Source organism: Arvicanthis niloticus, chromosome 20 (assembly GCF_011762505.2).
Source record: "Arvicanthis niloticus isolate mArvNil1 chromosome 20, mArvNil1.pat.X, whole genome shotgun sequence".
NCBI lineage: Eukaryota > Metazoa > Chordata > Mammalia > Rodentia > Muridae > Arvicanthis > Arvicanthis niloticus.
The window spans coordinates 28616206-28640732 of NC_047677.1; the positions used below are offsets into that span (position 1 = coordinate 28616206).

At 44.0% G+C, this 24527-nt stretch overlaps 1 protein-coding gene across 2 annotated transcripts in view; it reads right to left on the reverse strand.

The window, feature by feature from the left end:
* Positions 1–24527, reverse strand: part of Mypn (myopalladin) — a 94370-nt gene that overhangs the window by 58290 nt on the left and 11553 nt on the right. Inside the window, exon 2 of one of the 2 annotated variants that reach the window (XM_034524828.2) lies at positions 19626–20522. The exons of the other annotated variant lie outside the window; for it this stretch is intronic. Within the exon in view, the coding sequence (XP_034380719.1) occupies positions 19626–20521 (896 nt within the window). The 5' untranslated portion in view covers position 20522. The remainder of the gene's footprint in view (positions 1–19625; positions 20523–24527) is intronic. 2 annotated transcript variants of the gene reach the window in all.

Genomic DNA, 24527 nt, shown 5'->3' on the forward strand with positions numbered 1-24527 from the left:
ATGCACTGAGCAGCCAGATCCCAGAAAACTGGGTCATGGAGACAGGAGATTGCTGACAGCAGGGAAGAGGACACAGAATGTAAATCGGGGAAGGGTTACAGGTTTGGGGAATGAGCCTCCACTCCAGGTCGCTGCCCCTCAGATGAGCAGTCAGCCATTGTCCCTGGAAGGCTGAACTACAGGGTGAGCAAGCGGAGGTCCTGGAGGGGAGCAGGGGAAAGAAGGGCTTCAGGAGGGGTTTCTCGGGGGAAAACCCAAGGGCTTAACCTCACAGACCAGGCCGTTTTGAAGTTTCACAAACTGACGGTGGAATCGAGTCAAATTTGTTTCATGTTCAAACAAATATGGACAAAGAAGCCATTACCCATAGTCAGTGTTGGCGGTGCATGCCTTTAATCTCAGTGCTTGGGAGGCAGAGGCAAGCGGATCTCTTGAGTTCAAGGCCAGCCTGGTCTACAGAGTGAGTTCCAGCTCATCCAGGGATACACAGAAAAATTATATATGTGTATATGTATACATATGTGTATACATATATGTATTCTATTATATATTTAAATATATAAAATATATTATATATATATTAAATATGTTATTTATTCGACACAGGGTTTCACTGTGTATTCCTAGCTAGCCTGGAATCCACAGTATAGACAAGGCTGGCTTCAGATTCACAGAGATCCGCCTGACTCCGATTCTTAAGGGCTAGGATTAAAGGTATGTGTCACTGTGCTGAGCCTTTAAAATGAACTTTCAAGTTATCTCGCACACATGGGACAATACACTTTGTTCTGTCCTGTTCGTCCTCTAACGTGCCACTCCTTGTCTCCGCCATAGGTCCTTCCCACCCCTGCTCCGTCACATGTCACATGTCTGTTATCCACTCTTTCCTCTCCAACCCTAAAGATGTAGTCTCTCCCATGTCGTGTAGACACACTGTAAAGGGACAGTCTGGAGTCACAGCTAAGTGACCAGGTAACTGCTTCCCACGCAAGAGGCCTTGGGCTTAGACCCAAGCACCATGACAGGAAAATATGCATCAATTATATGCAAATAACAAATAAAATACATGGCTTTATATAGGGGACTCAAGCATTATAGATGTTGCATCCACAGGGAACTTCTGGAGCCAACCCTCTGATAACAGTGGGGTGCTACATAAACAAGAAGAACCTTACCCCATAAGGCTGTAGAGTGATGGACACTTTCCCAGTAACAAGCAACTAACCACTAAATATTTTTGATATAATAATATATTGAGGCAGCATAAAAGGATGAGATAGGGGTGCTGGTTTAATGTACGGATGCTGTTACGGCCATCAGACGGAAATCAACAGAGAAAAGCTTACGCCTGCGTATTCTCAGTAACCACTTCAGAGGTGTCTTGCTGAACTAATGTCTCTCACTTTCTGAGAGAACAAAAGCGAGATTATTTGCCCTTTGTATTCAGATTTACCCTGATGCGGCAGAAGCCACAGTAAGGAAAGAGTGCTTGGGTGTTTCAGCCACATTGACATGTCACAGAGCTGACTATGGTAGTGGGGCCACCACACCCACAAACGACAGATTTTGACAAAGCAGCAAAAATCACTTGCTTTTATCAACTCCCCGCCTCTTTGGAGGCAGGGTCTCACTATGTAGTCTGGGCTGGCCTGGAATTCACTATGTAGACCAGGTTACCTCATTCCTCCCAGGTGCTGGAATGAAAGGGATGTGAACCCAGCAGCTTTTTTATTGAATCTTAACCTTGAGTCTCCTTTTTTTTTTTTTTTTTTTTTTAATATTCTGGGTGGTGGATTGGGATGTGGTATAAGTGATTCCTGCAGGGTGAGGGAGGGTCCTTGTGCTATGCTCCAATTGAAGGTTAAGCTAACTGTTTAATGCATGGTGTGATCTTTTAACTTGAAATTTAACTTGAAACCTGGTAGACGGGGATATGGACCCTCAGACCTGAGTCACAAACCAAAGGAAGCAAGTTTGTCATCTCAAGTAAAAGCAATGGACGATATTTGCTGCTCGTGGGTTAAAAAATGCCTCTTCTGGGAGAAACCAGAAAACTTTTGTTCTCCCGCAGTGAGTTTAGGTTTTCTATGACCTTAAAAGTTTTGATTATTTTTTTTAAAAGATGAAATCAATGATCTAACAAATGTTTTTTTTTTCTTTTAATGCCGCATTTTGTCTTTTTTTTTTGTTTTTGTTTTGTTTTGTTTTGTTTTTCGAGACAGGGTTTCTCTGTGTAGTTCTGGCTGTCCTGGAACTCACTCTGTAGACCAGGCTGGCCTCGAACTCAGAAATCCGCCTGTCTCTGCCTCCCAAGTGCTGGGATTAAAGGCGTGCGCCACCACCATGCCTGGCTTAATGCCGCATTTTGGAAGACCTGCATTCTTCATTTCCCAAATGACAAATGGAAGATATTGTCCCTGTGGCATTCAAAATGACATGCTGGGTTTTAACATGGGGGGAGGAGGGACAAAAGTTCTTTGGTAGGGTTCAGGTTTCCCCACTTTAGGAAGCTGTGAGCTGAAAGGCTGAGAAACACTTCTGTTTTCAATGCCCTATCAGTACTGACACCTCAGTACTGGGTGTCTTCAGCCCCAACAGCATATTACAATACACTGAGTGCAGAAGCAAATTCACACATGTACATACACATATCACACATACGTATCATACAGGCACTTACTAAAGTAATGCCACTCTTCTGGCTAAGGTTTTTTTTTTTGTGTGTGTGTTTGTGATTTAGAAAATATTCTTCATCAAATTATTTAAAGTGACCTGTTTTTTTTTTTTTTAAATTATTATTATTTTAAAGTGAATAAATATTTGGAACACTCCGTACTTTTCATTTCTAACATGATATGTAATTATGACTCATGTAAACAAAACTTCTAGGCTGGAGACAGTAAGGAAGGGAGGGAGGGGAAGGAAGAGGAGGAGACAACAAAAAAGCCTTCTTTAGGGCCTCAGTAATCTTTAAGATTGTAAAGGGGAACTAAGAACAAAAAAAATTGAGCACTGTGCACTGTGAGAGACCTAGAGGGAAATAAACAGGAAACTGTGACAAGAATTGAAAGTAGTCTGCCCTATAATATTTGTTCTTTTTTTTTTTTTTTTTTTTTTTTTTTTTTGATAGTGTCCTGGCTAACATGGAACTCGCTTTATAAAAACCAGGCTGGCCTCAGACTCTCAGGGAGCCCCCTATCTCTGACGCTGGGGTGCTGGGATGATGTGTGCTACCATTCCCTGACCAATATTTGAATCTAGATTGTCATGTGTGCTGGTGTTTGGGTGTACCGTGTGTGTGCCTGGTGCTCACAGAGAAGGATGCATCCCCTGGAATTAGCGTTTCAGAGGGTTGTGGGCCGCTAGGTGAGCGTCGGGATTTAGCCTAAGTCGTGTAGAAGAGTATATAGCGCTCTGAACCACTTAGCTATCTCTCTAGTGTCTGCATTTGAATTTTCAAGCCATGCGTCACGGTGATTTTTTTTCTAAAACAAATAAATGCCTTCCTTTCTTTATATAAACATTATAGGACTGTCTCAATTCCCTAGGTAAGCTTTCTCCTCCTTACCAGAAGAAAGTGGAATCATCTCTGGTAAATTGGATACCCAGAGGGAGCTAAGTGGGTGGGGCGGGGCGGGGCGGGATGGGATGGGATGGGGCGGGGTGGGCTGGGGTATGTGTGTGTCTGTGTATGTTCACATGCTTGAGCCCTTAGTCAGACGCACTGAAAATGCTTACTCAGTTTTCCGCTTCAGCTTTCACACCAAGATCCAATCAGAAACCAGAGTGCCCAGGCCGCCTTCTGAAAGGCCCCTAATCCTACCCAGCACTCTGAAGCCTTCCGAGGGTGGGAGAGACACACCTGAGCACAGAGCTACCCAAATTAGGGAACGCTCTCAGAGAGATGGCCTCACCGCCTCCCGGTTCCCAGAATGTCAATCACCTCCTGACACTCACAGAAGGCCAGAAGATGCCCAGCGTGATTCACGGTTCAGAAGTGAGTCACGGGTTGGGCAAACAGGGCCGGATCCAAACCTACCTTTTACTGGCTGGGCCTGCTGATTTGGCCAGCTATCAAGTCATGGAAGGAAGACACTCAAGAAATATGTTTTCCAGATTTTTTTTTTTTGGGGGGGGGGCTGCCTATCATTACATTCTACTGTTAGTCACGAGTGCATCTAAAACACGACTTGGATAAATATTGTGACTTGTCATCTCAGCACATTAACAAGTTTTAAGTATAATTTGAATATGCTGTTCTGACTCACCAGTAGTAAAGAGAATGCTTGCTGGGAGTCCTCTCTTAACCTTGCCCCGGTCCTTCCAAAGTCCCTGTCTGTCACACCTTCTGATATTCTGGCAGTCTGTTCCCTTTCCTTTCTAGAACCTACAGATGATGAATTGATTTGCAGGTTTATGTCTTTAACCTCTCTTTCCCTAACTGGTTTTGAAAACCACGAGAGCTATCAAGGACTAAAAGCTGTGCTGTGTTTTAAAACGATTTATATTCTCTTTTTAAAAAAATGTTTGTGTGCTAGGCAGTGGTGACACACACACACACACACACACACACACACACACACACACACCTTTGATCCCAGTGCTCTGGAGGCAGAGGCCAGCCTAGTCTACAGAGTGAATACCGGGACAGCCGGGGCTGTCCCCGCTGTCCTGTCTCACAAAACCAAAATCCTGTCTCACAAACAAAAAGAAAATAGGAAAAAAAAAAATGTGTATGAGTTCCTTCGGCTGAGAGCTAGTCAGTAACTTAAGAGAAGCACAAACAGGCGACTGTCACAGACAATGACCCCGCCCCACAGATGAAGACACTGACCCGCCCACCCCTTACCACTTAGATAAATTTATGTAGAACAAAAGAGACTCTTCTGGGCAACAAAAAGAAATTCCCAAGCAACAAGAAGAAAGCAATTCCTAAGCCCAGGCTGACGTGGGATTCAGAATTCTCTATTCCCTGTCTCCTCCCAGGTACTGGAATCAGGTTTTTATAGATCCCAGGCTGGCTTCAAACTCTACTAGCTGAGGACGACCTTGAACTTCTGACCTTCCTACCTCTACCTCCTGAACTTATCTACTGCTGGCATCAAACCAGGGCTTTGTGCCTACAAGGCAAATACTTTACCAGCTGGATTTCATCCTCTAAAATAATATGTTTTAAAGAGTAAATTACTTTGGCCAAGGCTCACTTGCCCAAAACTTTTAACTGCTTCTCCCTAGAAACTCTTTTCTTCAAGCCACTGACTTCATGCCTACATCACTACACATCTGCTTATTTACTAAGGTTAGCCTTTATTATCTGCTCTCCTTCCCAGAATGGAGTATTTTAGAGAGCTTCACTTTCCTTAAAGGACTCCTGTGTCACTGAAATATTTCCTGATACGTAGCAAGGGCCTTTAATTGTGATTGGAGGAGAGCAGCCAGATAGATTTTTTTTTTTTTTTCAGTATTTGTTCTCATCAATTTGATGTGTTGAACTCTGCGCTACCTGTTTAAAAAGTATAGTTCATTCCTTCATTTGTCTGCTGGCTTGGTAAGAATGTATGTGTGCTTATGTGCTTACGAAGGTGAAGGCCAGAGGTCAATGTTGGGTGTCTTCCTCAGTTACTCTCAACCTCCTACCTGGTTTTGTTTGTTTGTTTGTTTTTTGTTTGTAGGACAGTGTTTCCCAATGGCCTGAGGCTCACAGACTTGATTTGGATGGTCTGACTGGTTATCACGCACCAGAGCTCCACCCTAGTCATGCCAGTACAGCATGCTCCGGTGCCTAGGCTATCCTGTGTGTACAGAGAAGCAAAACTCAAGCCCTCAGGCTTGTGCGCCAAGCGTTTTATCACACAAGCCATCCCTGGACCCTGCTAAGTAATATCTTCTAGAATGAACTCTTTTGTCTGCTCCCCAGGGAGCTGGGTTGGTGTTGATTTTCCTGAGCTGTCTGAAACTCTTGTCTGTTCAGGACAATCGGCTCTGATTACAGGAGACAATGGTTTCTGGTGATTGCTGGGGAGAGGTTGCCGTGATTTCAGCTAGGCGAACATTGTGTACCAGAAGTGCCTCAGCCCTCCTGGCTATTGTTAGCTATCTGGGCCACTGCCTGGGCCACTGCCCAGGCCTCTCTAGAACACACTTGATCCATTGGCTTCTGTATTCAGGGCTGTGCTTGGTACTCAGCCCAAGCAAAGAAAGTGGGAAGCCCTGACCCACACAGCTGCTTTAACTGTAGTCCCTAGGTTAATCACGCTGACTGCCAGGGTCCTCTCCTAGCCATTGGGTTTTCCCCCTCTGAGTCTGGAGCATGCCCAGAAGAGTTCCTAGTACCTATCCCATTTTCTCTGGGATATGATTTGGATTTTGGTTTTCCTTGTCAATCAGGATTCATATTATTTAAGGTATCAGTGAATCTTTAGATTTTACAGGACCCTTCAAGGCCTTTATTGTGTATTCTGTATACATTTCTGTATATTCAGGAGGTTGGATTATTTATCTTAAAGAAGATACCTCTAGTTTATAGATGCATCAAGACCCACAGAACTGGTATCTGTCTTCCCTATGGGATCTCTACCTCTTAGGGAATTTCTGAAAGTCTCAGATTTGAGGCTAGTGATGTAGTTTGATTAGTAAAGTCTTGCCTAGCATGCATGAGGTTATGGGTTGGATTCCCAGCACACACACACACATACACACACACACACACACACACACACACACACACACACCAACCAGATGTGGAGGTCTACAGTTGTAAGCCTAAAGTCTGGAGTTGGAGGTGGCAAAACCAAACTCATCCTTAGCTATAGAGTAAGTCTGAGGTGATCCTGAGATATAAGAGATCTGTCTCAGATCTCAGATGTTCTCTATGGTTTTTAAGTCAGGTTTGGGAGAGGATTGGAAGGGAAGGCAGACACATGTCCTCAGGCTTCCATTTTGGTATGAACTTCCCCCCACCCCCTTCACTTCTTGTGGTGGTTTGAATATGTTTGGCCCAGGGAGTGGCACTACTAGTAGGTGTGGCCTTGTTGGAGTAGGTGTGTCACTGTGGGCGTGGGCTTTAAGACCCTCATCCTAGCTGCCTGGAAGCCAGTATTCTGCTAGCAGCCCTCAGATGAAGATGTAGAACTCTCAGCTCCTCCTGCACCATGCCTGCCTAGATGCTGCCATGTTCCCACCTTGATGATAATAGACTGAACCTCTGAGCCTGTAAACCAGCCCCAATTAAATGTTATCATCTTAAGAGTTGCCTTGGTCATGGTATCTGTTCACAGCAGTAAAACCCTCACTAATGGGCGGTGGTGGTGCATGCCTTTAATCCCAGCACTTGGGAGGCAGAGGCAGGTGGATTTCTGAGTTCGAGGCCAGCCTGGTCTACAGAGTGAGTTCCAGGACAGCCAGGACTACACAGAGAAACCCTGTCTCGAAAAACCAAACCAAACCAAACCAAACCAAAACAAAACAAAACCCTTACTAAGACACCTCTAATCTACTTGCTGTGCCAACTATCCTTTCAATTCTCCCGAGGTCACACTACTATTAAGTTAAATACTTATTTAATTTAATACTTATTTATAAGTTAATAATAATATAAATAAGTTAATATTTAACTTATGATACTTTGCTTTTCTCGTATTTGCCTCTAATTTGCATTCAGTGTAGACCACAATATATTCCATCTTTTTCGAAAGAATTTTTACTTATCAAATTTCAAGGCAGGGTCTATATAGCCCAGGCTGGCTTTGAACTCTAAATCCTCCTGCCTCAGATTCCAGAGTGCCCTGCCCAGTGTGACCTATTCCTTTTTAGGGCAATTTCTCTTTTCTTTTTGTCCCTATTTTTTTTTCTTACCATTTGGGATGCATCTTCCCAGTGTGCCCTGCAGAGAGAATATCTTGTGTGTTATACGAATGCATCACTTGTCAATTTAAAAAAAAAAAAACCCAAAAACCTATGGCCTATAGGAGGGACATCCAATAGGGAGAAAGGATCCTGGGAGAGAGCCAAGCACAGAGAGATTGGCCCAGAACATGAAGGAGGATAGATGTATTGACAGAGATACTTGGGCAGAGGTAACCAGCCATGTGGCAAAACTTAGATGAGAATAAATGGGTTATTAAGTTATGATCTAATTAAGGAACCAGCCAAGGCTATTTTTGGCCAGGGTATTTGTTTATATACTTTGAGTCTCATGGTCATTGTTCTGGGAGCTTGGGGCTGGGAGGAAAAACATTCATGAGGAGTTGGTTTTCTTATTGACCCGAAACTTGTATGCTGTCATTTCTTTACAACACTGACTAGATGGGGTGAGATGGTGGTGATGATGATGGTGGTGGTGGTGGTGATGATGATGATGATGATAAGAGCGATAGCTGACTAGATTGGAGGCCCCTACCAGTCATAAAGAGGCAAACCACAGAGAGTTCCAATGGCATGGATTAAGCATCACCTTTGGGGTTTGAGACAATTCTTTTGTGACAGAAGTAGGAGAGGGACAACTGAAGTTGATGTTGTACTTGAACAAAAAAGGCAAAAGTTCTAAACCAAATGCCAATAAACAGAATCCAGAAACATATCAAAAAGATAATAGATTATGACCAAGTTGTGTTTATCTCAAAAGAACTGAGTTTATCTTAACATTATAAAGCCAATATTCTTTGCTATATTAACAGGATGATGTTGGGAGAAATCAATGATCTCCATAGGAGAAAAAAACTTTTAAATTCTCTCTCTCTCCTTTTTTAACTCAGGCTTGGATGATGATTCAGCTCATGAGATGCTTTCTGTGTCAGTAGGAGAGACAGAGTCTAGATCTCCAGCAAGGACATGGTGGGAAGAGAGAACCCACTCCTGAAATTTATCCTCTGATCTCCTTGTGCACAGTGCGACACATACCACACACGTGTGTGCACACACACACGAGGGAAGAATAAAATCCAGGGTCAGTGGAGCACACCTGCAACCCCAAACACTGTAGGTGACCGGCAGTCAGTAAGTTGGTAGGCAGATTTCCAGAGGCTCTCTGGCCGGCCAGTCTAGGCAAGACAGTGAGTTCTAGGTCAGTCAAGAGACCTTGTTTCAAAATGTGAAGAGCAGCTGAAGAAGCAACTCTGTCCCCTATATGAGCATTCATGTATGAATGTCCCTGCACACACACACACACACACACACACACACACACACACACACACTACATCTCTCTCTTATTCATGTATACAAATTCAATTTTTTTCTCTTTTTTTTTTAAAATATAAGCTCACCTAGTCCCTGTGCTGGCCTGAAACTCTTGCCTTTGCCTCTAAAGTACTGGAATTATAAACATGTGCCATGACGCCTGACTGGATTTTTAAAATATGAAACTTCCTAGAGGAGGGGACTTGTAACAAAATCCCACATAACGTTGAAGAGTAGAAACCAATCTTGCTAAGGTCAGAAATAAGGCCAGGCCACAAAGGGCCACCACCTGTGATCAACCGTAAGAAAGGAAAGTACAAGACAGAGGCAAGAAAGAAAGAACGTGCAAACAATCCGTAGGTCAAACTTCCAGCAATTCAGCGGTTATTGAATGAGCAAAGTTTCCCAAATAAGAATGTTTTGTGCAAATGTTGTGAAAGTCAACTCTATTTCTCCATATGCTACACATGCCATGTCATTTTTTTTTTAAGATACCATTTATAGTTACATGAGAAATGAAATACCTGTGAATAAAGGCAACTGAAGATTTTGGCGAAAGCTGCAGACATGATTTTAAGTCTTTACTGAGATAAATAATGGGGCCTGAGGGGCAGCTTGGCAGAGTGACTGCCTTGCATAAATAAGACTTAGATTTCCAGTAGCACAAGCGATTCCCTAATCCTAACACTCAAGAGACTGAGCAGAGGGTCAGAGGAGGAAGGCCAGCCTGGGAGTTCTCAGCCAGTGGGAATTACAAAACCTAAAGCCAAACCCAAACAAAACAAATTTGCTACAGGATGCCTTAGGAAATAGAAAACTCCACCATGCTTGTGGATATTAACCCCCATCCCCCCCTTTTTTTTTTGAGACAGGGTTTAACTAAACAGCCCAGGCTGACCTTGAACTAACTTTATAGCTCGTGTAGGTCTTGAACTCATGATCCTTTTGCTTCGCCCTCTTGAGTATTATAGGCCTGCTCCACCAAGCTCAGCTAATGTCCAGACTATTTTAAAAGTCTTACAAGCTGGGCAGTGGTGGCTCATGCCTTTACCGAGCCTGGTCTACTGAGTGAGTTCCAGGACAGCCAGGACTATACAGAGAAACCCTGTCTCAAAAAAAAAAAAAAAAAAGTCTTACAAAAAGAAAAGAACAAGCAATTCAGTAGAAAAATAAGAACATTCAGAGCCAACAAGATGGCGCTGGGGTAACAGGGCTTGCTGCCAAGCCTAATGTAATGGTCCTAGTTCTATCCCATAAACTTCCATGAAGAAAGGAGAAGGAGAAAATTGACTCCTGAAAGTTATCCTCCAAGCTCCATATTCACACCATGGCATGTATATACACTAAATGAATAAATATAATTTTTTATACTGACAACTAATAATAATATGCGACAGTGCTTCATATCCATTCTATTGGTTAAACTGGTAATGTCGCTATTGACCACGATGCAGAGAAACCGGAACCCTTACACGATCTCCGTGAGAACATAAGTCAGAACAATTCTTTGGGAAGACAATTTGCTACTCTTATGAGGTTGATGTTATACAGGCACTGCCTCCAATCCCAGCCTTACCCACATTCACGAAACAAGTGAAAACACAGTCACCAGGATATGTTCGAGGTATATACCATTATAAACGTGGGGAAAACCACTGAAGCTGATAGTGTACAGGAACGCAACAGTGTAGCCACGTGCTGATACACCACCATGTGTGAAAATGGGTGAACGGGGACTTGTCTTAAAGAAGTGAAGTCATGTAGTAAAAGAATATAGACAGTCTAATTCCACTCATCTCACATCTTTACATGGCAGGCTGACCAATACACTTACATTTTAAAAAATATTAATACTTAAACATTGTGTGTGTGTATGGGGGTGTGTGTGTGCGTGCGTGCGTGCGTCATGGCGTGCACGTTGCGGCTGGAGGACAACCTGCTGGAGTCAGTTCTCTCTCTCCACTGAGTGGGCTCTGCAGATCGAATCCAGGTTGTCAGCCTTGGTGGCAAGTATCTTCACCTACCCTTACCTCTTTTTTTTTTTTTTAACTTTTAAATTATGGACACAAAATTTGCTAAGCACCACCAATTATCAGCAAGTAACCAGCCGCTTGTTACAATAGTGTCTGGCCTCATCTTGAGACCCTGACTCAGGGGCTCCTGGGTGTAGCCTATGACGTTGTGTGACTGTTCAGGTTCCCGGTAGCCCTCACGCTGTTAGCCCAGCAAGCCGCTCTGCCTGGTTCAGAAGCTATCTGAAGCTGCCTTGCTCTCTGTTCAAAACCACGTCTGCCTCACTTCTCAGGTTCTGGCTAAATCTATTCTTTCAGTTCTGTATCCTCAGCAGTTGCCTGATTGTGTCCCCCAAGGGCTTTGCATTTTCTGTGCCCCCCCCCCATCCCCTCCGTCCCACAGCCTGTAACACTCTGCCCACCCTCCACTTGACTGGGCTTTTAGTCATCCCTCAGGCATCAGCTTTAGCACCACTCCTTAGGGGGAAATCTCCCCAGCCAATCATCAAGCTCGCTCCCTACTATGTGTCCCCTCCTTTATAAAGTCCACCGCTATTAAAAGTTATATATCATTGGTAGAATTTCTAATTATCCAATCTCCCCCTAGGCGCCAAGCCAGTGGCTTTCAACCTGTGGGTCCGGAGCCCTTGGTGTTTCAAAGGCCCCTTTCACAGGGACTGCATATCAGAATAGCAATTCGTAACAGTAGCATCGTAACAGTAGCAAAATTACTTTCAAAGGCCCCTTTCACAGGGACTGCATATCAGAATAGCAATTCGTAACAGTAGCATCGTAACAGTAGCAAAATTACGGTTATGAAGTAGCAATGGAAATAACTTTATGGTTGGGGTCACCACAACATGAGGGACTGTATTAAAGGGTCGAAGCATTCAGGAAGTCGAGGAAGCGTGGCTCTAAGCTTTCTGGAGGCAGAGAATTTGTGAGTCTTGCTTGATGCTCTAACCTTAGACACATGACACATAAATATGCTAAATACTCATTGGGTGAATGGGAGAGTATGGGGTTTCCCAAAAGGTACAAGAAAAAGTCCTAAAATAGCAGAATATTAATTGCCTATGTATTATTTAAGATAGCCTTTCTTTCTTTTTTTCCTCTCCAAACCCCACTCCCAGACAGGAATTTTTGTATAGAACTGACTGTCCTGGAACTCGCTGTATAGACCAGGCTGGCCTAGAACTCAGAGACTGCCTGCCTTTGCCTCCCAAGTGCTGGGATTAAAGGTATGCGTGAGCCACCACTGCCCAGCTCAAGATATCCTTTCTTTATTTTATTTTTAGTTAGAGTCTCATGTAGCCCAGGCTAGCCTCCAACTTGCTAAGTAGCCAAGGAAGACCTCAAACTTCTGACCCTTCTGCCTCTACCTCCCAAACTTATACACACGAGCCACTGTGGGTGCACAAGATCCTTTCTTCTGTTTTAAAACATCTCATCTCATTTCCTCGGCATGCTACCTTCAAGCAATGATCCAGAAGTAGCAATAAGGAAACCTAACAACCACAGCAAGCGCCGCCGATAACTATAAAAAGGCAAACTTGGCGTTGCCTTAGAAGTTTGTGTACAAGCAAACAGAGAGTGACCCAGCTGCACATTCCTGGGCAGAGAATTTGGAGTCAGGACACAGAAAGGGATCAGGGCCATTTGCTGTGGATTCCTGTGGACCCTTTTATCTGCAGCCACTCCATCAGTAGATGTCATTTTCCAAGACTCGAAAATAAAGCTCTGCCCAAGCTTCCTGGGCTTCCGGAAATGCTGAGATCATCAGTGAGATGGGTCTTCACTCCTACTGAGAGATCTCAGCATCATTAATTTGGAAGCCAAGAGTATAGGCACAAATGTGTTTCCAGCTAAACTGAAGTTACGTGAACATAGGTAAAGTATCGAGTATACACAGGAACCCTGAGGCAGTAGCCCAGCACATTAATATTTTCTTACTAAAGTAGTAGAAAACGTTATTTTCTTCTTGACCCTGACGCGCCTATGTAACGAGCCAAAATTACTCATTGTTTTAACTATCCTTATTACTACTATTATTATTTGAGACAAAGTCTCAGATTTCCCTAGAACTTTTTTTTTTTTTTTTTTTTTTTTTTGACCAGGATGATGACCATCTGGTCCTTCTGGCCTCCACCTCCCGAGCTCTAGGATCACAGATGTGCGCGCTGTGGTGCCTGATTTACTGTGGATCCCGCGTTGCTATGGATTGAACTTGGGGCCTCGCGCATGGCGGGCAAGCACTGTAGCAGCTGAGAGCCCTCTCCAGCTCAACTCTGATGCACTGTTAGGAGAATCCGGGGGATCAAACATCTGTGTCGCTGGGTCCTCTGACAGAGATGTTGCAGGGGCATTAGTCTGCAGCAAGCAGGCTTCAGGGTGTCTCTGCTTCAGCTCCTTTAAATCTAACCATATTGATTTTATCTTAAGTGTGTGTGTGTCTCCCCGCCGCCGCCCCTCCCCCCCCGTGATATTTGGGGGATTTTTTTCCCTCTGGGGGAGTTAGTTACTGTTGAAAGAAAGTTGGAAAGTATTTTCCATTGTGGCACTGGACTGAGTCAGGAGTTGCTCTTTGCTGTCACCTGTGTGACCTGTCCCTTTGTAAACAGTAGGGAAATACGATCACTCCCTCTGACCTTTTGTATCAACTCAGCTTTATAAAAGGCACCGGCACGAGGCAGACTCTTCTCACTGTCCCGGTTAACTTTTTGAATGTCCTAACTCCTTTGAGACGGGGTCTTGGGCTGGCTTCGACTCATGTGTGGCTAAGAAGAATGTTCAGTTCTTGGTCCTCCTGGCTCCACCTCTGGAGTGCGGAACCCCTCCTCTGGAGTGTGGAACCCCTCCTGGCTCCTTCTATTTTTCTGACTGAGAATTGTGCTCCTTTCAGACCCCTGAACTCAAAGTTTGTCAGCATCTTCCAGGAACCTACTGTTTCTTCCATTTAGTTAGCCCTGGCCTGTGAAGCCTTTTCCCACCCCCACCCCCAGGTACACAGCTTCAAACTTGTGAAATAGTGTATGTGCGCCTGTGTGTGTGTGTGTGTGTGTTAGTGTTTGTGTGTCTGTGTGTGAATGTGTGTGTGCATGTGTATTAGTGTCTGTGTGCCTGTGCGTGTGTGCCTGTGCGTGTGTGAGCGTGCGTGTGTGTGTGTGTGCAGGTATGCACACACACGTTTGTACCAGCCAGAGGTTGAAATCATTCCTCAGTTATGGCCTACCTCTTTCTCTCCCCCAAATTCATTCTCTGAGAATTTCATACATGTATACAATGTGTTTTGATCATACTAAGCCCTCCGTACCCCCGTCAAACTCCTTCCAGAACACTCTCTGCCACATCCCCCTGCCAATTTCACGTCTTCTATTCACGTCTCACTGAGCCCAATCAGTGCTGACTTTATGTGCACCGGGCCATTTACTGGAGCATAAGCATCCTGAAATCCATCAGGATCTTTCATTGCCCCAGAGCCAGCAAGCCTCAAGGATCCGCTTGCTACCTCCCCTGCACGACAGGACAGCCTCCCTTTAAGTCGTTTCTCAAATCATTTGTCCCGTCCAGTCAGTCACCAAATTCAGCTCCATCTAAATGTCTGGCATCCTTCCTTCTCTTTCTCATGGCATGCATCCCACCGCGCTGGAGTATCTGATGCCCAGGGCACCTTCCATGGCTTCCCCAGAAGCCTCGGCATTCCATCCTTTTCTGATCTAACTCATCCTTCTGGAACCATCCTCCTGAAATGTTCCCTTTGTTTTCGGTTTGTTCTGGCCTTTGCTTTTGAGGTTCTGAAACATCATCCTGCTCTACATTCTGGTCAAATCAGCTTCCTCTCCGTCACACCAAAAATACTCTGCCCTATTCTCCAGTAGACAAGGACTTGAGACTCCCTGATCCAGTGGGTCTCATGGAGCCTAGTCTAGCCTCAACAACCTTGCTATTGTAGCTAAGGATGACTTTAAACTTCTGACCCTCCTGCCTCCACCTTTCAAGTCCTGATTATAGGCATGTGTCACCACGTTTGGTTTTATGTACAGCTGGGGACCAAACTCAGACGTCCCCAGCCCTCCTCCTCGGACACCCCTTATTATACAACGCTGCAGCATTCTGATTACACGTCTGCTTTCCTGTACTAGATTATGAGTTGCCCTCTCAGAATTGTTTAGATGTGGTTTTAAAACCAAGGTCACTAACTTCCAATAGCTCGCTGCTTTGAAGTCTTGCTTTGAACAGTGTTAGTGACTCCATGTGTGTTTGTTGAATAACAAATGAGTTCATTTCTAACTAGCTCCGGTTTAGTCTACAAAGCTCAACAAGAATGTCCCATAGCTCCATAGCCTTCCTCTACCTTCCTGCCTCTCAGCCTGAAAGCATTCTGTTTATTGTTATAGAAATTAAGAAGAAGCCAAGCATAGGGGCGCATGGCTTTAATCCCAGCACTTGGGAGGCAGAGGCAGGCAGAGGCAGATCTCTGTGAGTTTGAGGTTAGCCTGGTTTATGCACCGAAACCCTGTCTTGAAAAAAAGCAAAAAAGCAAAAAAAAAAAAAAAAAAAAAAAAAAAAAAAAAAACCAACCAAACAAACAAAAAAAAAACCCAAAAAAACAAAAAACAAAAAAACCCAAAAAACAGAAAGAATAAGAAATTAAATTAGGGCAACTTCTTTCTCATCTTCCTGGAAGGCATTGTTATGCATTTATATTATTTGTAGGTATTGACAGTCATGCTAAGCAAAATAAAAACTGAACAAAGACTGTTATATGAGTAGACTTATATAAACCCTGTGCTTAGAAAAACAGCGACAGCTGATAGCTGACCAGGAAAATTATAGTTTTCTTTATATAATTGTAGGCAGGAAATTCAGTACCAGTTCGTTCCGAAATGAATGTAATGGATTCCTATGAATGTCCTGGCCTCAGACCAACTGTTGATATAGACACGAGCTCTATCAACAGAGAAATTCTTCCTAGGTAAAATTCGTATTGCTGCATAGAAGCCACATGCATGACTTTCATTGTGTGTGTATGTGTGTGCACACGTGAATGGGTTGCACGTGTGTTTGTACATGCTTTGTGTGTGACCATGTATGTGTGTATGCAGTTTGTCTGTGTGTGAGTTCATACTCTTGCCTGGGGTCAGGGTGAGGCTGAAGTCACCTCAGAGGTCTTCCTCAATTACTCTCTACAATATTCACAGAGGCGAGGTCTCTTCTGACCCTGGAGCTCACCCATTCTATCTAGTCTAGCTAAGCAGTATAGCTGGGAATCTTGTATTTATGTGGGTTGTGGAGATCTGAACTCTGGTCCTCATGTTTGTGATTTAATCCACTGAGCCATTCTCCTGGCTTGAAAATTTGTACATTTTTGCCTGGCTGATTAACCAGTTTTGCATGGCTATTGGATTACTTCTATTTGGGGGAAGGTGTACTTTATAATTGTGAGGTTTTGTTGTTGTTGTTGTTGTTTTGCTTTTGGTGGTGTACTGAACTGGTTCTTGTAGCCGAGACTGTCACCATTGAGAAATGTCAGGAATAGGGCTGGAGAGATGGCTCAGTGGTTAAGAGCACTGACTGCGCTCCCAAAGGTGCTGAGTCCAATTCCCAGCAACCACATGGTGACTCACAACCATCTGTAATGGGATCCGATGCCAAGTTCTGGTATGTCTGAAGACAGTGACAATGTAATCACATACATAAAGTAAATAAATCTTTAAAAAGATGTAAAGAATGAGTGATTTGGACCTTTTACTTAAAAAAATAAACAAAAGAACAAGCAAGCAAACAACAACAAAAAACCAGTCTGTCTAGAAACTAGTGAGTTGGATGGACTTCTCTAAGGTGTGTGTGCTGTAAACTGAGGGCTAGCCAGCTTACTCAGACCGACCTGAGGCTATGGAGGGGCATGTGTCACGCTGCTGGAATGACAGCTCACAAGCTTCCCTGACCATTGTCCCAGCCGGTGTCATCAGCTATATTTAAAGGAGAAGGTCGGACACCACTATTACTGCTCTTTCCTGTGTCTTTGGCCAACCACATAACTCACGATTTAAACGTAGGGAGAATCTCTTGCTTTCCTGTTTTTGTTTGTTTGTTATTAACACTCAGATGGTGTCCCCTGCCCCACTCTCCCAAATGACAAGGACACTATCAGTTGTATTCGATCAGTGCAGACAAGCGATACTGGGAGCCAGCTTCGCTCTGTAGCTTCTCCTCCTGGGTCTCAACGCTCCTCACACCCGGAGGGACTTCTCTAGTAATTAATCATGAGAATGCCCCTGAACATAGTATAGTTTCCCCTGATCCTTACTGAGTCATTGATTTACTAATGTGGGCCACAAGCAGAACTTGACACTCAAGACTCAGAACCATCAAACCCCTGCTACGAAGGTCAGCTGGGTAACCTGACCTGTCTATATCATTGTGAAAATAATATCAGGTATGCTTTTTTTTTTTTTTTTTTGGTTTTTCGAGACAGGGTTTCTCTGTATAGCCCTGGCTGTCCTGGAACTCACTCTGTAGACCAGGCTGGCCTTGAACTCAGAAATCCGCCTGCCTCTGCCTCCCAAGGGTTGGGATTAAAGGCGTGCGCCACCACGCCCGGCTCAGGTATGCTTTATCTTGAAAGGAAAACTTTTTTTTGGGAGGGGGGAGTGATATAGGAGGGGGTGGTGTTTCAAGATAGGCTTTCTTGTTGTGTAGCACTGGCTGCCCTGAGACTATCTCTGTAGACCAGGCTGGCCTCAAACTCACAGATCTCTCTCTGCCTCTGCCTCCTGAGTGCAGAGATTAAAAAGCGTGTGCTACCACAGCCTGGCTCTTGAAAGCAAAACTTAATATATGAATGTGCCTTTGGACCAGAATACCTTCAATTAGAATGCATACATAAAATACAATTATTCATATTACTATGATTGTTTCATAGTAGGAGTATTATGAAAGAAAAAGATGAAATACTGTTGACTACCGAGAATAAAGCTCACACAGTAATGATGTCAGATTCTAGCAGTTATCAGGTGATTAATGAAACATAGTAACTCTTACAGGACTCTGAACGCCAGTAATTCCCCATAAACGCAATGCATTTTATGTACGCTATCCACATGTTACCATATGGTAAGAAGAGAGGTAGCAGATACCACCTTAGGTTCATGCCAGATTCTGTGGGACCAAAAACATAGAAGGAAACGATTCAAAGTATAGAATAAAATTAGGACCTAAAGTTAGGAACAACATATGTAAGTCAGGAAGCCTAAAGTTCATGTGCCTTAGAGGAGTGTCTCTGAGGCTGGAGAGAGTGTCTCTAGGTGCAGTGGGTAAAACTCGAAAAGCATGAGAAGCTGGGTTTGGAGCACCCCAGAACCCAGGTAAAAGCAAGGACACAAGCATATGCACACACACACACACATACACATGCATGTGTGTACACATACACATGTACATGCGTACACATACACGATGGACATCCCCTCTACTCATTAGACATATTAGGGAAAGACTTTTATATATGTAGAATGAATTTTTTAAAAGATCGGCCTTATCCACACCACTATTCCATCTTGAAAGCTATTGGCCGTTATCTTCTTACTTGCCCCGCCCCCCATTTGTTTTTAATTATTTGAGACAAGGTCTCATGTGGTCCAATCCGGCTTCCACTAACATCCACACACATAAGCACATACATAATTTAAAAAAAAAAAAAAAACTTTAAAAATATATGGCTTTTAGAAGAAGAAAAAAAGCCAGGCAGTGGTGGCGCATGCCTTTAATCCCAGCACTTGAGAGGCAGAGGCAGGTGGATTTCTGAGTTCAAGGCCAGCCTGGTTTACAGAGTGAGTTCCAGGACAGCCAGGACTATACAGAGAAACCCTGTCTCAAAAAACCAAAAGAGAGAGAGAGGGAGACAGAGAGAGAGAGAGAGAGAGAGAGAGAGAGAGAGAGAGAGAGAGAGAGAGAGAGAGAGAGAGAAGAAGAAGGAGGAGGAGGAGGAGGAGGAGGAGGAGGAGGAGGAGGAAGAGGAAGAGGAAGAGGAAGAGGAAGAGGAAGAAAAAGAAAAATGGAGACAGGGTCTTTCATAGCCCAGACTGCTTTGCACTCTATAAGTAGCCAAAGATGACCTTAAACTACTGATCCCTTGCCTCTCCCTCCGGGGTACTAGAATACAACCATGTGTTGAAGGAATCTAGACATTTGTTGCAGTGCTGGGGCGAGGGGGTGAACTCAGGCCTTCATGTACTCTGGGCAAGCAAGCGCTCTACCCGTAGTTCCAAGACACAGCCTCAGCCCTAGAACAAATTGAGTTACTTATGTAGCTGGTGCCATGTTCCTGCCTTTCCTCCTAGCTCCTTTTCTCAAAGGAAGTGTGGAATTTTCTGGAGCAATGATCATGGCAGACAAATAGCATTGCTGAACACTGCTCACACCGGCCATCTTTACCTTACTTGGGGCGGTGGAATTCCTACCACTATACAATCCAACTGGACTCGGCTTCCTTCCGGGACTTCTCGGCTCCGTAACTTTTGTGTGAAGCGGGGAGGCTGCCCCAGAGGCTCTTCATAGTACAGGGAGGAAGGTGAAGAGCCCGGGGTGCTGTCTCCAGCCGCAGCCTCACTCGCAGCCAGCTCGGCTTCCCGCCTCTTGGCTTCCCGCTGCTCAATGGCGTGGTTCAGCTCGTTATCCCTGCTGTCGGCAGGGATAGGGATGGGGACGGATGCTCTCTCGCGCCTTTCCGTCAGATCTGAGAAAGCGGGGCTGTTTTCTTGCAGAACTTTGTTTTGGGATTCCGTTTTGCTCTTGTGGTTTTTGCAGGCCCGCGGTCTGATCCTCTTGGAGCTGTGAGCCTTGAAAAGGGAGGAAAGCTCTTCGATGAAATCGGCAGCCTTGTTTAGGAAGACTTTCTTGGACTGGCTTTCAGAACTGTACTGTGGCTTCTTGGCCTCCGGGGTGCTGTCTTTAGAGCTGGCAGGACCTCCGGAGCTGTCCTGGAGGAAGGCGGGTTCGAAGCTTGGCTTGGACATATGCTTCGTCTGGTCCGAAGACAGACGCTTCCTGGCTTGAGTTTCATCCACTCTCTCCAAGGGGTCGTGGTTGATGGCCAGCCTTGCCAGATTGACACTTTCATCTAACTCCTCTTGGCTCAGGAAGGCAGAAAGATCCGGAAGGTCCTCCGGGCCTCCTCCTTCTGCAGCCCCAGGACTGCTGAAATGGAAAGGGTTGGAGGAGGGTTCTGCTCGACTCCGCTCATTGTCCCCGCGATGTCTCGTTTCAGCCAGATAGCTTTCTCTCAGAAGCTGAGAGATGGAAGTGGATGCCTCTATGCTGTCGTCTTGCATGCTGTAACACAGTGATGAGAATAGCAGAAAAAAAATAGGATTATTGCCCACAGAATAACAAGCCTGCATTTACTTCAGCACAGAGACTTAACATATATTTAAAAAAAAAAATCTCACACCACCTAATATTGACATTTTCACAAAAGCGAAAGACTTAAAATGACAACTTCTAACTCTAAAAGAAACAAAATAAAGTTACCCTGAAATTAAAAATAAAATTTTGCCGAATATGGTGGTCCATGACTTTAATCCCAGCCCTTGAGAGGCAGAGGCCATATGAATCTCTGTGAGTTCTGGGCCAGCCTGATCTACATAGTGAGTTCCAGGATAACCAGAGCTTTGTAGAGAGACCCTGTCTCAAAAATCCAAAACAAACAGTTCAACAAACAAACAACACCTGGAGATTACTATTTCAGTAAAACAAACAAAAAACAACTTTACATTAAATTCAATTGTGCAAGTTATGAGATAACCATAGTGATTTTATACAGTATCGGGGCTGGGAATGGAACTCGGTGGCAGAAGGAACATTTGCCTGAGATGTGAAATATGTTTAGTCTAAGCCTAATTTTTAAAACATTTATGTATGTATTTATTTATTTAGTGTGCATGCGTACATGTGCACGTGCACACACGCATGTGTGTCTTTCATGTGCCATAGAGGTTCTTTCTTTCACCATGTGGGTCTAAGGATCATACTTGGGCTTGGCTGCAAGCCCCATGGACCCACTGAACCATCTCTCCGGCCTGATTTTGGTAACGGTTTCCATGGTCCTTTTTGTTATGAGGAGCTTCCATACGAGAAACAGGCTTGTTCTACATCCTGTCAGTTTTGCTAACTCGTTAATAATAGAATTCTAGAAAAACAAAAAGAAATTGGCAACGTATTCTCATTTAGCTACTGAAGATGTAGCCTTGACAGAGCTCGAGAAAAATGAATGTCGTTTGATAGGAGACACACTGTTTAAATTCAGTGTTGTGGCTGGACTCTGCTCTCAAAAGCTGGGGTCATCTGCCCTCCATGTTGAGTCTAAATTGTTGGCCTTCTTCTTCTTCTTTTTTCAAGATTTAAAATTTAAGGGCTAGTGAGATGGTTCAGCTGTTAAGAGCACTGACTGCTCTTCCAGAGGTCATGAATTCAAATCCCAGCAACCACGTGGTAGCTCACAACCATCCGTAATGAGATCTGATGCCCTCATATGAGTGAGCTGGGGCCTGGAGCGAGTGGGGCCTGGAGTGAGTGGGGCTGGAGCAAGAGGGAGGGGGAAGGGGGAAAAGAAAAAAAAAAGGTTTAAAATTTAAACCATAGTTATTTGTATGTCTTTGTGTGGTATACGTGCAGGAGAACCAGTGCTCAACAGGGCCAGGGGTGTGCTGAGAATAAAACTGGATCCTCTGCAAGAACAGTGTATGCTCTTAATGGCTGAGCCATCTCTTCTGTCCCCAAGCCTAGGTTTTTAAAAGTATCTCAAATTAACTTTGGCTAAAAGAAGAGATGAGAGGGTAGCAGGAGGTCTCAGTCTTAGTTTTGAAATAGTAAATGAATATATCACTTTTTGAGAATATTTTTACAACCTTAAGTAAACAGTAGAATGTGTTTGGTGCTGGTGATATCGTCCACATAGTCCTTCAGCAGCTTACTAGAGTGATAGCTGACCTTTGACCCCTAGGGCAGTTAATTTTCTTCTATCCCACACAGACACTCAGAGATGGCCATCATCTTCCCATTGACTAACACCACCCACCCTCGGGGATCAAAACGGAATGAAGACTATGCGCCATTCTTTGCTATTTGGTATTGGCCTTGTCAATAAAACGGGGAAGAAAATAATAACCTAAATCTCCGCTCTCTCTAAGATTCATGACAAAGTCTGTTTCAGTCAGTCTGTCTCTTCTGCCTGACACAGAAGCCCCTCACACTGAAGACCTCCTAGGAAGTTCTCTGACCCCCAGAGTTCCATGGTGCTATCCCAAACTAACCTCAGCATTGGCAAAGTAGGCGGTCACGCCAGAGCCTGAGACAGTTCGGACGAGTTGATTCCGTGGAGTCTACTGTGCCTTCAAAAGGGATGAATTTAAAATTCAAAGGTGTTGGGTGCTGCCATTGCCTTAATCTAGAAAGGTGGTCATTTACGGTATGGAGGATGGTGTGAAAGTTGGAACTACGTTCAGCAAGAATCAATCGAGCAAATGATTAACTAGAATGGTTTTAAGTTTTGTAGGATGGTAATATGCAAAATAACACATGAAAGCAAAACCAATATATCCCAGTTGAGAATTTTCGTGTGGGCAGGAACTCTGTGGGGGAACAGATGTATGTTTCAAAATGCTATCTGAAAACATATTTAATATACTGATGATTGTCATCAGTAATACATAGAGGAATTATTATAACTACCCTTTTGGTTACTTGGTCTCTAGATACACTGAAATTCGAGGGTGAAAGGTGGCCCTGCCTTATAAACCAGGAAGCTTCTCCGTTTGAGGGATGTTGGTGTTTTACTATGTTGTAATGTGACTTCATCTTTATCTCTAAACCAGGAAGCTTCTCCGTTTGAGGGATGTTGGTGTTTTACTATGTTGTAATGTGACTTCATCTTTATCTCTGTGTGTTGTGTTGGCTTAGATTGAAGCCAGCACAGAAATGAGCACTGACCATAACATTTTAGAGAGAGCTGACTTAAAATTATGGCTTCATCTCAGCAGATGAGTGACTGAGACGGTTGTGCAACTTTCCTGAGCTTCCAGATTTTCTTATCTTTAATTATGTGTAATCCCTTTCTCGGGGCAGTTAAGAGTAACAACCTTAAAAAGGCAGAGCCCTTTAAACATGGCCTGTGGCTATGGGTATGCAGCTGATATTATCATTTTTTTTTTTAAAGAAGCACATGACACTGATGTTAACGTTGAAGAAATTTCCAAACATTTATATTTATGTTGGAAGTGGAAAAAGAGAAGAGTCACTGCTTTCTGCGTCCAGTTTTTTGTTTTTAAAGAAGCCAATTGTTGTATGTGATTTTTTTTAATGCTTATCATCATTTAAAAACTACTATGGTACTAAAACTTCCAAGCATTCAAAATATAAGGTTTCTGTAGTAGTTTAAAGTTTTATGTCCCAAGATGTGTGTGCTTGGAATTCAAGACCTGCTTCTGATGCTTCCTGGCTGGACTGTACTTAAGCTGAGAGGTCTAACTTCTATGAGCCTCCATCTGGTGAATAGGGAAAGCAACAGTTGCCATCTCTAGGTTGAAGTGATGACTAAACGCCATTAGTAAACATTCAAGAGAGGGCAGTTACTGCAGTCAAGTGACAGCTAGGACCGGCAGCCCCATTGTGTGAGGAGAGATGGTAGTTACACGAACAGGCTTCTGAATGGCCTGTCCTTGCTGTAAAACACTGAATATATTCTCTTTGCTTGGCCTGCTCACTCTTCCCTCCTCTCCTTACTCTCTTACCAGACTAGATTCTGCATAGTTTGCAGTTCCTTGTAGCTAATACACCACTGCTCTGAAGTCTCTTCTTTCTCTCCAATATGCCCAAAAAGCTCATGTTATCACCAAACACAATATACTGCATTTGTAGACTGAGCATGGTGGTTTATGCCTTTCATCCTGGTGCTTAGAAGGCTGACACAGGGACAGCGTCATGGCTTCCAGGCCAGCCTGGGCTACATAGTGAGTTCTGAGATGTCCTGAACTATGGAGTAAGACGCTGTCTTAAAATAATAATAACAACAACAGAAAAAGAAGGCAAGGAAGAAAGGAGAAAAGTAAGAAGGCCAGATCATGTTAGACCTGCAGACCACAGGAAGGACTTCAAGTTTTCCTACATTCTGAATGAAGATTCTCCTAGGAGGTGGTTGTGATGTGTTAGTGTGGGCCAGTGAGTGACGGCAGCTGGAGGTGGTGAGGAATGGCTGGACCTGAGATCCTCTGTGAACACAGAGGCCAGTGATTTGGTCATAGGAAGAGAATGAGAGATGAGAGAAAGACCAGAGTATTTACG